At 39.8% G+C, this 15,637-nt stretch overlaps 2 protein-coding genes and 1 long non-coding RNA gene across 6 annotated transcripts in view; 2 read left to right on the plus strand and 1 right to left on the minus strand.

Annotated features, from left to right (window-relative positions):
- Positions 1-2,292, plus strand: part of LOC117777908 (protein Niban 1-like) — a 21,267-nt gene extending 18,975 nt beyond the window's left edge. For both annotated transcript variants that reach the window (XM_034613004.1, XM_034613005.1), the window contains exon 15: positions 704-2,292. In XM_034613004.1, the coding sequence (XP_034468895.1) occupies positions 704-1,833 (1,130 nt within the window). In that variant the 3' untranslated portion in view covers positions 1,834-2,292. The remainder of the gene's footprint in view (positions 1-703) is intronic.
- Positions 1-15,637, minus strand: part of LOC117777910 (kinesin-associated protein 3-like) — a 35,861-nt gene that overhangs the window by 16,220 nt on the left and 4,004 nt on the right. For 2 of the 3 annotated variants that reach the window (XM_034613009.1, XM_034613010.1), the window contains exons 5-20: positions 14,886-15,027; positions 14,151-14,250; positions 13,679-13,803; positions 13,459-13,557; positions 12,794-12,972; positions 12,070-12,232; positions 11,776-11,876; positions 11,558-11,666; positions 10,848-10,960; positions 10,537-10,702; positions 9,971-10,096; positions 9,084-9,182; positions 8,879-8,964; positions 8,581-8,737; positions 7,511-7,595; positions 6,363-6,483 (exon numbers count right to left, since the gene is read on the minus strand). In XM_034613009.1, the coding sequence (XP_034468900.1) occupies positions 6,381-6,483; positions 7,511-7,595; positions 8,581-8,737; positions 8,879-8,964; positions 9,084-9,182; positions 9,971-10,096; positions 10,537-10,702; positions 10,848-10,960; positions 11,558-11,666; positions 11,776-11,876; positions 12,070-12,232; positions 12,794-12,972; positions 13,459-13,557; positions 13,679-13,803; positions 14,151-14,250; positions 14,886-15,027 (1,953 nt within the window). In that variant the 3' untranslated portion in view covers positions 6,363-6,380. Of the gene's footprint in view, positions 1-5,938; positions 6,484-7,510; positions 7,596-8,580; positions 8,738-8,878; positions 8,965-9,083; positions 9,183-9,970; positions 10,097-10,536; positions 10,703-10,847; positions 10,961-11,557; positions 11,667-11,775; positions 11,877-12,069; positions 12,233-12,793; positions 12,973-13,458; positions 13,558-13,678; positions 13,804-14,150; positions 14,251-14,885; positions 15,028-15,637 lie in introns of those variants that run through there. The other variant, XM_034613008.1, reaches the window with a different exon arrangement.
- Positions 5,169-12,961, plus strand: LOC117777931. The gene is made up of 3 exons (XR_004616698.1): positions 5,169-5,717; positions 6,112-6,364; positions 12,950-12,961. It is a non-coding gene; the product is annotated as an uncharacterized LOC117777931 (long non-coding RNA).

The following is a 15,637-nucleotide window of genomic DNA, read 5'->3' on the forward strand; positions in this document are numbered from 1 at the left end:
ACAAGTCAACTGGTTCTTTATGTTGTTGTAAACTGTACAAGTGGTGCAAGGACATAAATAATGAATACTGTTTACAAATACAGCAAATAAATAGATAAATAAGGTATACAGACAGAAAAGCACAGAGGCTGCCATCTGTGGGGCAATCTTAGATGGATTATATCATTATTATAACAGAGGTGTTGCACTGAGGTAGAACAGTACAACTTAACCGATTTTATATTTGATAGGAATAAAAAGATTAATACTAAAGGCATGAACAAAACTACCTGTGTAACTTCTCTGGTTCAGTTTATATGAAGACTGCAATAGATGTGTTCATCTTGTAGAAGTTCTGCCGCCAGAATCTCACCCACCCCACCAAGTTTGCACACATTTTCTATTTTCATTTAATATGCAATAATATATAATTAATATAGGTTTTAAAACCCTGTCTCCTTACAAACCATTTCAAAAGTCTCCCCACCTTGCCAATAATATACTGTAATTCCATTTAAATCTATGTTATTGGCCTCATACAATCATATGTAAGAAAACACAACAAGACTGTGTATTTCTATTGACTTTAAATTACCTGAAACAGCAATGGGTACATGACCTTGGTTGACCTCAACAGTAGCTGTCAATTTATTCTTAGTCACTATGAACAGGAACATGTTCATTATAATTGTAAACTTGACATTTTTATCTTCCTTCTCCTCAGTGGTGCGGGATGCTGCCAGTAAGAACAGCAACAATCTCTTACTGGACATGTCGGACCTGGCCATCAGTGAGTACAGTCTGTTGGGACAGACGCCTGCTTGCTCCGCACTAGACAGCCCAGCCAATTATGCTCAAGATGTTTCTTCACCCGGGCCCAGTGCAGATACAGAGTCTGCTCCTGTGGTGGAGGAGGAGGCTCAGACGACAGCTCAGACTGACCCAGAACTTAATGCTGCAGCTGAATCTGATCCCAGCTCCACTCAAGGTTCTGACCAGAGAACCTTGCCTCTATCTCCAGTGATTGTTGTGAAACAACAGTTTAATGAATCTTCAACTGAGGAGGTTTCTCGCTCAGAGGAAATCCATCAAGATCCTCAACCTGGAACTGACACACAATCGATGACGGATTCGACCACAGCTGATACTGGAACACCTGACCACTCTATTATCCCAGAACCCTCTAATCCGACCCCAGTCTCTCCTGAGTCCTCAGTGTCCTTGCTGCAGTCCACAGATGTCCTGGCTGAATGTGCTCAAAGCGATCAATCTGCAACACTTGAAAGTTCTGCTTCCTCAGACCAAACACCAGAGGATGCTTCTGTCATCCAGCCCTGCTGCCCTTCACCACCAAAACCATTTTCCACAGACAGTCCGACAATTATCAGCCTGGAGTCACTAAACGAGGCCGTCAGTTGCAACACCAATGAACCTTCTGTTACAATGGTACCGCAGACTACTGACAGAGCAGTTTACCTGACAGGAGACATCAAGGACAGCTGGGAGGTGGAGAGGGTAAAAGAGGAGAAACAAAACGAGGCAGAAGAAGAAGAGAAGACTGAAGGTGATGAAGACAAAGGTAGCGAGCTTGAGAAAATTGATGAGGGGGAAGCAGATGAGAGAGAAGAACACACAGGAAAAACAGTGCAGGAAGAGGAAGTGGAACAGGAGCAGCTCCAAAATCCTCAGCCAATGGAAATGCAGCCAGAGAGTTCTGCCGAGTCGCCATTGGACAGTGTGGCTATTATCAGAGAGCTTGTGACAGAGATCACTGAAGTGGAGACGGTCGTCAGCCCCTGTCCCAACAACAACGCACCCTTACAGTCACCTGACCTGGACAAGTGTGGACCATGACCGATGGGACCACAGTTGATAAAGATGGACGTGTCTCCACTTCCACCTACTTAACAAAAATGAAGCCAAATTATCCTGACATTTGGAGTCTGATGGTGGTGGGAAGCCAGCCCCCCTTAGCTCGACCAATCATGAGTCAGTCTCACCTGTCAATCACCTGTCCCACTCCATTATTGTGGCATCAAATTATGGAGAAAAAAAACCGACCTAATGATAAGAACTACCTTAAATGACAGAAACCATCTTTGGAAAAAGAAATTGACATGTGCTTTTACTTTTAGTTTGGTACATGTCCCAACTGCTCACATAGAAGAGATGGGGTTCAGCCAGCCACCAGGGGTCATACAAGATGTTTTGGCTTCACTTTTGGGAGTCGTCCTATCCTCCATCTTTATATCCACTCATTGACAAAAGTCAAACCCATTCCATTAATAGTTTGTCACATTGTCAACATGAAATTTAAAATGTGTACTTGTTTCTTTTCGGCTAACACTCAAATGGATAAAACTAATAAAGATGCTGTCAGCATCATGTTCTTGAAGATACTTTCTTTCATTGTTTGGCCACACTGATGTATGATCACTTTATGAAATTTGCATTGGAGTCTTATTTGATGAATTTCAATCAATATCCAATCTAAATTTAGCTATGTTTTCATTAGTGCCACCAACTCTGATGAAAAATATCTGGCTCTGTAGCAGCTAAATGTTCCACTGTGCTGGTCTCTGACTGTCTGGTCAGGTCCAGTACTCCGAGCTGAAACTGAACCAAACAATGTACTGTACTTCAGTGTTGTTCATTGAACACGTTCATTTTTATGAGAACGATGAACTGAACGCAACTTAAGGACAAATAATGAATTTGAACGGTGAACACATATTATCTGAGGTCTAGCTAAAACGTTACGGAATGTTTTCCTTCTCCTGAGGAGAGACGCTGTCTAAATCGAATGCTTGCACCATGTCGTTGCTCAGTGCTCGTAAAATTTCCGCGATGTAGCCTAACCTAAACCAACTAACTCAACATCGCACTACGTTACCCATGATTCATCGCACATGTAGTCCAAACAAGCAACGTATTCCAAGACAACAGCTCTCGGTCTCATATAAAAATGGCAAGTGAAAGCAGAGACGCAGACTCAGCGACTACATCCGATGCACCTTATTATTATTTGCGGGATTTTTACACACTGTCTGATAAAGATTCCGACAGTAAAAATCTCACCTTTCTGTGCAAATTGTGTCCTCCTGCGCTGAAAAAGCAAGTCCGGACGTCAGCCTCATCCGCATCCAGCTAGCCTAAAAAGTTATCTCCAAGTAATTGAAAGTCAAAAAAAGACCAAGACCCCCTGCCAACAGCCCCAAATGACCCAAACCACATTGTCTGCAGCCTTCAAGGGTATGATTTCCCAGCAACAGGTAGACAAACCCTTGCAGGGTATGAATAAATAAACAGGCAAAATTAGCAATAATTTCTTTTAGGAATTGATACATATGAAGTACAGTTTAAGGCAAGGGGTAAAAAACAAGTTAAGTCTTTCATTCTCACTTTCCACCTTAAAACTATGAAATGAACTGAACTATGAACTAGTTCAGAATTTAAATGGTGAACTATTCATGTTTACTTGTATGAACTGAACTTTGAACTAGTTCATGAGAGGTGTGAACTTGCACAACACTGCTGTACTTAAAGCCATAAAAACAAAAAGTATTACTATACTATATGACATCATATTCTGACTTCATAGTGACGACATGATGACATCATTCCACCATATGATCAGATATAATTTTATCTATCCATATTTGTGTGAATAGTCCTCTATGATACAGAGATACCTGGAAAATTTGACTTTTGAACTTTGCATGATGTGATTTCCTGACCCGTTTATGACTTCTGCATAACTATGAGGAATAATAGGAAATAGGGAATCATTTTCTGATCAATATAGGCTTTAAATTGTATGTCTAACTGTATTAAATGTTTGTTTTATTTAGACCTATGAACGATCAGCTCCGAAAGTTAATCAGGAGAAACCCTTCCAAGTCATATTTCCACACACACCTGCTATGCAGCTATGCTTTCACACATGGTTATACATCCATGACTTTCCAAGACTTAATCATTCTATTGGTGACTAAATCTGATATGTTGTATTTCATCAAGGTATATATAAAGTAAACCAAATCAAAATATTTGAAGTGACTGACAGGCTAAAAGGTACATACAATGCATTTGGTTCAACATGTGAACATAAACACAAATATACTTGTTTACAAGAAAACTGAGCAAGGTACCCATGATATCCCGAATGTAACAGTGAACACAGTGTGATATTAAAACAGTCAAATATCATATGTGTGTTTTTATTTAAAGAAGAAAGACAGTGATGATGAAGAATATCTATAGTCCAGTACTTACTACTTTTTACAGTTTTTTTTGTTAAGTAGCAATAAAATCATAAAAACAATAATATAGTGTACATACTGTAGTTTCACAATAACTTATGATAAAAAAACAAACTATAACCATGCATCAAAATATAACTATATGTGCAAATATGCCTAAAAGTAATAACAATATGTTGCAAAACTGTCGAGCACTTAACAGAATGTACAACTCTCCTCTTCATTAAGAACTATGTAGTTTAGTTCATGGAACAATGTGTTTTTGGTTTGAAATATGTAATTATGCTGATTCCCATCATTTTCTCGTATTAAAGCTCTGCGGCTCTAACAACACACAGTAAACAATAACACTGTGAGACAGTTACTACTGCAGGACCCTGGCAAAACTGAAAACAGCCATAAACATGCTACCAATAACACTGTCGACACAACATTGACTCCACATGGTCCAAAGCTGCTCTCACTGCTGTTAAAACAGGGAAATATGTACAGTAAATACATGAAATGTCAGAATGGTTAACTTAACATACTAAACACGGTACATGCTAGTACAATTACTGTATTATTGAAAATTTAGACCAGTCATCAATCAGTCTGGGGCCTTTTCTCTGTTTAACAGTCGTTGAGAAAACTAGAGCTGGGCCACTGATATGGAAGCAAATCATTCAAATCATTTTAATTCTATCACAAATATGATGACAGCTTCATATTTGGGGTGTATACAAATTTGTGTGGTTTTACCTTAGCGCAACAGCAGCACATTATGTTAGTGTTACCTGCACTTTTCTATATATATTTTCAGAAATATCTGCCAAGTATGTATATATATATACCTATTGCCCTCCACTACTCAGCTGCCACTGTACCAGTGCAAAAGAAGAAAACTGTGAATGTATTAACATGTAATAGTTGGTGACAGACGGTGATGCCTGTTCTTGGTTCTGCTTTCAAGTGTAAAAGCACTCCAAGATGTAAGGATAACCAGCAGCAATGTGCCCAGTTTACAGTGACATTAAAAAACACAGTTATGTACATTGTAGTGCATGTTATTAAAATTACTGTTACTCAAGATGTTGACAGTGTTATACAGAGTCTGGTGGATCTCAAACCCTTGAACCAAGGTAAGAAAGTATATAGAGTGTTTTTATGTAGATTTGAGGAGGCAACAAATAATCACTATAAACAAAACATGTGCAAAACTTTTCAACATAGATAAAAATAAAGTTTGTTCACATTCTTTAAATTATTTGCTGTTCAACAAAAAACTTATCATACAAAGACTGTGGCCAGTGAGTAAGATTTAACATTAACTTGATGTTCTTCTTTGTTGTTGTTGTTGTTGTGAAGGAAATGGGTAATGACTGTGTGGAACTGCAGGTTATTAAATAACACCTTTATAATCTGCAGTGTTATATACAGGCTTCTCCACAACTACTGGATCTTCTATTATTCCTGATTACTTGAAAAAATGGGTGGGTTCACACCAAGTCTGTCACGAGTATTAGTAATATTTAAAAGATCTATCTGGCTCCCACTCCAACATGGTAAGTGTTTATTATCGTGCTAGAATTAATAATTACAACTATGTACTGACCAAAACTCATCTCTCTTACTCTGTTAGAGCTGCAGAGGCACATCATGCTATTTATGTTTTTATGGCTCATTTCTCTCTCTCTATCACATTGACTGTCCATTCACTTGCAGTTTTGACAAAAACTTTAAAAACACAAAAAAACTAAAAATCAAGCAGATTGATTTGTTCTTTTTGTATATCTCTAATCTCCTCCACTCTGTGTCATGTACAGCGAGGCATCTACACACAGTCCAGTCCGAGTGTTGTGTGTGTGCTTGCAATTGTTTTATGTGGGAGAATCAGACGTGAAACTATGCAGATGTAAGATTATTTTTAATTTTAATTTAATTTAATGCTACTACTATGAACAATAATTTGATACAATAATGGGAAAGTTGGGCTATAACCACTCTGAACACCTCCAATCAGTGAGATCATCGTCTATCTACACGATCGTAGTGGGCATTAGTATTTTGTAATATTTTATTGTCATTCTAATGATGTGGATGTGCAGATTGTGGATGGTTAACATGTCAGGATGTCCTGACGTGTGTGTGTGTGTGTGTCTATGTGTACTGATAGAAGGGCTGCTCGTCAGGTCTAAAGCCGTACGCAGTGGCTGGTCGTCCAGGTGACGAGCTGGTCTGGTCGAAGATGTCTCTGTCAGCTCTGGAGAACAAAACCAGTTTAATTAACACAGACTATTAACTTCAATATGAGGAACACAAGCTAAGACTGTGGCTGGACATGAAGAATAGTATTTTCATTCTCTAGTGAAACACATGGAGGCCTCAAGTAAAACTAACAAAAACAAGTGTATGACCAACTTTCTTTAGTTTAAATAATATCTTCCTCAGGAGCCTGAGTGTGTGTGTGTGTGTGTGTGTGTGTGTGTGTGTGTGTGGTGTGTGGTGTGTGGTGTGTGCGTGTGTGTGTGCCCTAATTCTGAGGCTGCCTCCTTTGGCCTAAACACCCCACAAAGGAGGGGGCCTTTCTGGGTCACGTAGACCACCAAGGCCAAACAGAAATGAGACAGTCTGGTATACAGAGGATTTCCATGATTTGCATCGCCAGCTTGTCCTGCTATCACTGTCGTTGCCTAGCAACAGAGTTGCAGTTGGTCTCGATGAGGAAGTTTTAATGCCCTGTGGTTTTTTAACATGTATACCGTCAACCGTTATCTGAGTTTAACCCAGATACTTACATTTAAAAGTGTAAGCATCAGACATTTTGGTATTGCCGCCATTATCGCTTTGAAAAACAGTTTCGAAGTGCAATGAATCCTGGGATAGTTTGGTCCCGAGAAGGATCCATCCCTTGGAGCCTTCATTGTTCCGGGATGAAAGGATGCATTTGCTGGCCACATTTGAAGGAAGAAGCCTTCAAAATGGGACAATCTAGATGCAGTCGGTCTTCAAATGCCTCCTTCAAAGGAGGCGGGCCCTAAACTGGGATACAGCTTGTGTGCCGGTGTCTGTTGTTTTAAAATTCTAATATTATTATTATTATTAATTAATGATAAGTGATGTGTAGTAATTTGCTCTTTAGAACTGATGAATAATAATCTTTTCCTATTGCATTGTTTACCACATTCTCCTCTGATTGATTGGTGTTTGGGGGGGGGAAATGTTAAAGCACTTTGTACTATTGTTTTCATTACAGTTCATGTTTCTATTGCACAGTAACAGTAACTCACTCTGTGAGGTGTGAGTCTCCATTCTGAGCCTGCAGGTCACTGAAGAAATCTGGGCTGACGCAGCCGTCTGCTGGAGTTATTCCATCTTAAGACAAACACATGAAGATAAAATGCACATAAGCTCTCTGGTGACACATTGTGATTGCACTTCATAGTAGCCCAATTAGTTTTTATAGGATTAATCTTTTCTGAATGTTGCCACAGCCAAAACTTTATGTAATATAATAGTTTCCATTATCACTCAATAAGTTATCCCAGTACAGTATATACATCAACTGAATGTGGCAGATTTGATTCAGTGGTAACCTAAAAAAAGTCAGTCAGTCCTCATTGGAACCTTAAGATTCAGTGTTGGTGAATAAATGAGTCAAAAGTAATTACAGTATTTCCCTGATCTTATTTGGTGATTGTGAAAACTATCATGCTTGACTAAAATCATAGTAGTTGTTGTGGTGCCCCTGGACATGTTTGTTTGCCTGTGCTCTGCTGGTTCTAAGGACTCTGCCATATCAAGTTGAAAGCTTAAAGTTCGTCATTTCACATCGGGCATTAAAATGCGTCATGAATGTGTCTTCAGAGACAATAAGTGATTGGATTTATACGCTCTCTATACGCAAATAAGCAAGGTCATAATTTCTGTTCACATCGACCACATGATGTTTTTAACCAGTCTGACTATACAGATAGGTCAGGTGTTTGTGGACGTCAGCTGAGTAGGTTGTATATTTGTTAACCAGAACACATTCACGTTCACACTGCTAAAAGAATGTGGCGGCATGTGTCCCAAATCCCCTCCAGTTGTGCCTGAGTGATCAAATCTTAAATGTGTCCTCACTGTGTCTTAATACCAGGTCTGAACAGGGCCTTTGACAACAGCTATACAGTAAAGAGGAGGGAGACAGATACTCCTATGGCCTGAGATATGCCTTAAATATATGCTAAAAAACAAATGATCTGTAGGTACTGTGACAAAAACCTTGAAAATACATTTTTGCAGTTAACCCAATACTTATAAAATAAATGACCTGTAATATTTTGCAGTGTAATGCATAGTCCTGAGTTCAATGTACCTGCACTATAGAAGAGATCGGCCCTGTCATTGTCGTTATCATAGAGATACGTTTCCGACTCATCAGCCTGACGACTCTCGACCATCTCCAACCATTGGTTGTTATGGAAACGAAACTTCTCTGACTGGATCTTCCTCCCCCACTCCTCATCGTACTCCTAGAACATGAGGGAACAAGTAAATGAGAGGCAGCCTACACACACACACACAGGAATGTTTGATTCTGTATCATATTAAAGAAATTATGTGCTGTTACCAGTAGCTACTACACTGCATCTGCAATGTGCTTTTTCACTTACAGCAATAATGTCAAGGGTGTTGTCACACACTTTTCTAATCTCAGCATTCTTGTCATGCATCAGGTCTATCAGGTAGGCTGGAGCCTCTAGAGCGAGGGTTAAAGAAAAACCACAGAAACCTTCTGAGGATGGCGTGTGAAGATTTTACAGTCAGTGTACCCATTCATCTTTACATGTAAATTAGAGTGCATTGTGGGAAGGATACGGGTGTCTTTGATGATGACGTCTCGTGTGGCTTGGTGGAAAACCATCTGATAGAAGACGTAGACAATCTGACACACAAACTCGTCGTCCTCCTGTTGGGCTACATGTAACACATGGAGAGCACATGGTTAAAGGTTATAATACTATAAATTCACCAATTAAGATATCGCTTACATTTAATATTCATAAGAAAGGCTGAAACTGTATGAGATTTTTAGATTCCTTGTATTTCTAATTATTATTATTTATTATGATTCCTAGTTTAAAATTGAGGAAGAATTCACTTAGTTACCTAAGTAAAAGTACTAATACCACACTGTACTTTACTTACCTGAAGGGTGTTACAAGTAAAGGTCCTGCATTAACCAGTGTTCTTTAAGTGCTAAAGGTGAAAGAACTCAGTACTACTGTTTCTATAACATATTATATGATGAGATTGCTACTATGAAACTAATGATTATTTTCATTATGGATTAATATGCTAATGATTTTTCTCCATTAATCCTCTAGATGATTGGTTTGTGCTACTATTTTATTTTTCAGGGACTGGAGATTGGTGATATAAATTGTGGCCCTCTCGCTTGTGTGTGTGGTCACAGTCTGATCTTCAGGAGAGGAAGAAAGAAGATGCACACACACAGGTGAGACTCGGGTTGCATTTTATAAATATCACTAATAAGCAAATGTGCATATGATAACCGTCAATCTTCATATCATGGTGTACTACTTGTTTTTTTCAAGTACAGTTCGAAATTAGTAGCCTTTTCTTGACTTCATTACTATGACCACAGAGACTTTTTTCAGACTAAAAACCAATATATTGTAGACGACATGTTCAACTGGTAAAAAGCATTTAATTGTGTGTCTGTCTGTGTGTTAGTAAGTCACCATTCAGTAGCTCGATAAGGGCAGGAATGATGCCAGATTTAGCCAACATGGCGGCACAGGCATCATCCATGGAAACCGTTCCAATCATAATCACCACCTCTAGGATGAGGTCATCCTCTGCTGAGCCTGAAACACACACACACACGACACAAGAGATAAAAGTAAGAAAATAAACTGTTACTGAATGCTGGTGGTTTAGACTGTTTCAGTAGAAAACAAGGTGAAACAAAAACAAAGAATTGAGTTGAGGCTTTTCCACAACTCAGAGAAAAGACACCTCTGGCTAATCCAGATGTGGCTTTGCATTCTTCATGCTTGCAGCACCTGTGTCTACTCAACCTTCCTGCAGCTCCCAGCACACGTGCAGTTTTAACTGAAAGCTTTCCTTACAGGTACCAGTAATTGCCAATTCAAGTATTTCAAGCTGAAAGAGATTTCATATAATCTATCTATTTGATACAGGGGTTGTATTTACTTCTTTTCACTTTCAAAAATCTGTACAATATGTGACTTGCTCAGGGAGTGCCCATACATTTGGAACTGTATTCTCAAGGACGAGTTACTACCTGGTTTGAGTCTGTCTTTGAGGTAAGGTACCAGGTTGTACTCCTTCAGCACCAACTCCCAGTCCAGGTCAGGGATGGTGAGGTTGGCCAGTGTCCCCAGACACTCAAGAACCCACTCCTCATCTTCCTCTGCACGGATCTCTGCTGCCAGGTCACCCACATAGTCCTGAGAGGAGGAGAGGAGACAAATCCATCATGGGAAACGAAAACCTTCCGGTGAAACAAAAACTTCTACTGATAACACTACTACCACCTACTAACACTCATATGTTTTTGGATGCTGTATTTTCAAATGGGGATTTGTAACTGACTATGAACAGAGGTTTGGTTGGTCCATCGTGTTGTGAGATGTTTCTGATCATCTTCATCAGCAGACAGTCTTTTGTCTTAAGAGCTTTCTTCATCAGCATCTTCAGCCCATTTCCTACAGACAGAGACAAACAGAGACCATCAAAACCCAGAAACACTTAAACTAAACAGGACTGTACCAAACATGACTCTCCACTTAAGCCAGAAACTGTTAAAGCTACAGCCCAGACACTAATATTTAAGATCAGGTGGTGCAGTCTGGGAGGATTATGCAGAATCAGTGGGTCGTTGTTGGGTTCAGGGGTTTATAAAGTCTGGCAACACTGCACCTCCCTTAAGACAAAGCTTGGGGAAATCCCCCACCATGCAATTGTGGTTATGTTAATGTATCCCCCAGATATTCAACAACTGAGCAGAGATAGCATAACATTGCTATCTGACATAACTTCAGACACCAAATTCATTAAAGTCTGCCTCTTTTACATTAAACTTTGCTAAAAGAAGGAAATTGACTCCTTTGCCATTGCCAGTAGAGGAGTTGCCTTTCTGTCACGATCTTCATAACGAAGGCACCGATAAATGAGGCGTTCTATCACCTTGCTCTCTTGCCACATTTAGCGTGTTCCAATATGAAAACAGCTGGTCTCCTTCCTTCTTTGTACCATCTTAAAATATCGATATAAATGACTCAGTGCAGCTCATATAAATCTACCTTCACATGTAAGTTGAGCGTTCCTCTTGTTTGCAGCCAGGTTGATGCAGATGGAGATGAGCTCGGCCTCAATTTCCTCCTCACTGCACTCAAACAGCATCTGCATGAGCTACACACAGATACACAAACAGCTCTGACTTCACACCATTCAAAGATCACGTCAAGAGTTACTTCATTTGTATTTCTTTTAAAATGATTCTCAGTGGCTGCTCTCATACCTGAGGTATGCAGTCAGTGTAAACAAACATGCCCTTGAAGCGGTCATCCATGCTGATATGATACAGGATACGCATCACTACTTGACGGTTGTTCTCATCAGCTGCACAAAGACAGACATAAGATGATTTTGTATTAATCATGGATTGATACAATTCCCAAATGGAGATGAAGAAAATAACACTACCATCATACATTATGTAAAGGAGGTCATTATTTATTAATTGTAAGGCATAAGGAATAAAGTTCTGCAATTGCTGTGTAATATCGACTATTATATTAGTGCGTATATATACCCATCAAGCCAGTCAGTTTAGGCAAAAGTCCAACTTCAACCATCTTGGCTCGGAGCCCAGAGTCAAAGGAGAGGTTGAGCAGCAGGCGCAGAGTCAGGTTTAACAGATCTTCATGGTCACAGGGAACCAGACGAGCCAGTCGTTCTACAGTGTCAACCTCAGCCTGCAAGTCACACAGAAACAAATCTAACTAGAAAGCAACCAGACCCAGACTTTTACAGTTAGTGTGGTTTAATCAATAAAGGGGAGACCGGGCAAATCATCAGGTCGGGAGCTTCAGTTAATGCTCACATCAAACATCAGAGTGGAGAAAAAAATGTGATCTCAGTGGCGTGATTGTTGTTGTCAGATGGGCTGATTTGAGTATTTCTGAAACTGCTGATCTCCTAAAATCAAATGTCAATCCAGTACAACCTTTGTGATGTAGTAGAACAGGAGATTGGCAGCATGAATGTGCAACTGACAAATCTGCAGAAATAATGTGATGCAGTCATGTGAACATGAAGCAGAATCTTAGAGGAAAGTTTCCAACATCTTGTGGAATGAATGCAGTTATTAAGGGAATCAAAGAAGTGGATTCTGGTTTGACCCATTGCTTGCAGGGGCATATTAGGAAATTACTCAATATCCCCAGTTCTTTGTGAGACTGAATACATAAAAATATATTTGAGGCTCTTCCTTTGTCCCTCCTCGCACCATGAATCTAATCTAAACTGCATCTCACCATGTCGTTTTTGTTCTCCAAAAAGATGGACAGTTTTTTCAGGAATGAAACCACCAGGACCAGCAGCTCCTCATCATCCCGATCAAGAACTTTGACCAACAGACCAACAATGTTCTTATTCCTCATTTTCAGCTCCGTTCTCGTGTCCTCAGCGAGGTTCAACAGAAGGTAAAGAGACACTGAGTGAAAAAAACATGAGAGAGAGAGAGAGAGAGAGAGAGAGAGAGAGAGAGGGGAAGCAATGAGGAACAAGGTGCAAGAGAAAATTAGAGATAATGTATTTCTTGTAGCATAACTCAAATCATTCCTTGGTTACATTTAAAGCAATGCTAACTCTAAGGAATAACGATTTATAGTTTTAATTAAATATGCACATTACCTTTCATGAAAGTATTCAAATAGTAATGAAATAATACTTAGGCTTATAAAGCATTACTATGAAGAAATGTGACTCCTCTGAAAATAACATGGAAATGATTTAGCCCTGAGGTGCAAATTGGAAAATGTGGGAGGAAAAGCCATGTAATAGATTGTGTATACATTGCACCCAGTGAATGTATCTCCCCTCTGATTCCTTTAATTTGGAATGAAGTGATGCATCAAATCTGAGTTCACCTCACAGCACAGAAAAACACCACCTCTGGAGAGTTGAAAGGCTTACTTACCTCTGAGCAGCTGCTCCTGTTTAGCCCGAAGCCCTTGGTACTTCCTCAGAGCTTTGTCTTGGTCTCTTCTTAGGGAACCATTCTCCGGTGCTGACTCACGTACACAAGAATGTTAAGGAATATTTTTCGCACACACAAAATAAGTCACATTACTATTAGACATACACAATAACTGACAAATGAAACAGACAGGGGGGAATAAGAGCACATTAAAGGATATAAGCCTTATTTTTCTTGCGTAGCTCCTCACACCACACGTCATGTCTCTTCAGCTCATGTTCCACCACGCTCATACACAACGCACCTACTTTATAATGACTCACCACTCCATGGAACTGGGAGAAACTGGAGAACAGTAGAGGAGAGACACTAGTAAGAGGCTGAAGCTGAAACAGCAACACTTAAGCTGGTTTCAGACATGCTTTTGTTGCTTCTAAAATGCAACAGATCTCCCGGGGAAAAAGTTGTGTCATACACGTAGAAGACACAGTCTGCTGCACCCGGCTGCTCCAGCTCTCGCCTGAATAATGCAGAGGATTTGATGCTGTTGTGAACACATCTTTGCAGAAAACCTCCCACTGTGGTACGGTAAATTGCGTGTGAAGTCCATAGCCAATTATCTGGATTTTACCCGGAGGTCATGTCTGAAAACAGCTACACTAACACGACAGAGGAGTGGGTGTGTGTGTTACCTAGAGAAGCAGAAGAAGATGTAGATGATGATGGTGGCCAGCTCCCCACTCTGTTTCCAGTCCTCCCTCAGTACTCTGGCCAGAGCACCGAGAACTGCCTCTGCACACAAACACATGAGCAGCTTTGCACATCAAGTCACATGACTTACAGGTACAAGTACAACCACCTGGGGCTCCAGCTACAGTTTGTTCAAAAACAATACATCTTATAATGAAGCTTATTTAAATGTAGTGGATTTTATGCTGTTCCCACTAGAGACTGTGACCATCACTGGCACCACATGGTTACCTGATGTTTGCTTCACTACAAAGTTTTACATCAAGATACTTCAGTTGATGTTTGTATTAAGTATGTACATATTTATGTGTGATATAGCCAGCTTCACCATGGTAAAAATATCAAAATACAAAAGGATCATTAATAAGGTAACATTAACAGGAAAACATGCGTTACAACTATTGTGCATCTCTTCATTTTCCTTAGTGATAGTAGTGGATTTTACTCCCTGAATGCTGCACTGGATGAAGGGGTCAGACTCTGTGACAAGATTTTGATTATAAGTAACCTTGAAAAAAATTATTGCGCAAGTAGAGATGATGCAATTGGACAAAAATGTTACCTACAAAAACCCAAACTTAACCGACAACAAATCTAAGAAGTACACATCTTGTGATAGGTGTAGGCAGCAAAACTTAGGTTAACAATTAGAAATAACAAGTACAGTGAAACCGCACCGTTGTGTAGCAGCTCCTCCAGGTTTTCAGGGTTGCGGGCGAGCTGCAGAATGAGAGCAGAGCCTCTGATCTTCTCTGGGACGCCTTCATAGAGCAGCTCCACATACTCATCCACTTTGGTTATACTGGCTTCCTCATTTAACTGCAGAGACAAACACAAAAACACTGTTAATGACTGAGAACAAGACATGACAACCTATTATAAGTAAAAACAAAACAAAAAAAGAGATTTACACTACCAGTTGTACTTTAAATTAGAATAAACAAGTGTAAAATCGTTGGTGCTGCTGCAAATCTAGTGTACGCCCCAAACATATACTGCATTCAAAGATTGCCCCCTGTTGGCTGGGTCGTAAACTCTTTTACTATTTTAGATAGTTCCCATCACACTGTTGTAGGTTCAAGTGTTCATTATTATGATAAAGTTTGGTTTGATGACAGCTAAGACTGACTAGATATTAGTATATATATCGGCAGGTCTATATGACCTGACCAGCACAAGATGACAGAGCCCAAATCAGGGATATTTGGCTTCAGTTTTGTACAACAGTAGGAAGAGGAGACACAAAGTCTTTATATACAGTCCATGGCCCCAACAGAGTCACAACAATGGATTTGTGCAACTTAGAGTGATGTTAATGAAGATGAGGCATGCCATCATGCTTTAGATGGCTGAGGTGCATTCAGAAAATAAAATAAAAAGCTTGTCAAATCCATGTATGCTTGTATCCGGAGGTAGAGAGCTGATGAGC

The sequence above is a fragment of the Hippoglossus hippoglossus genome, chromosome 17, assembly GCF_009819705.1.
Source record: "Hippoglossus hippoglossus isolate fHipHip1 chromosome 17, fHipHip1.pri, whole genome shotgun sequence".
NCBI lineage: Eukaryota > Metazoa > Chordata > Actinopteri > Pleuronectiformes > Pleuronectidae > Hippoglossus > Hippoglossus hippoglossus.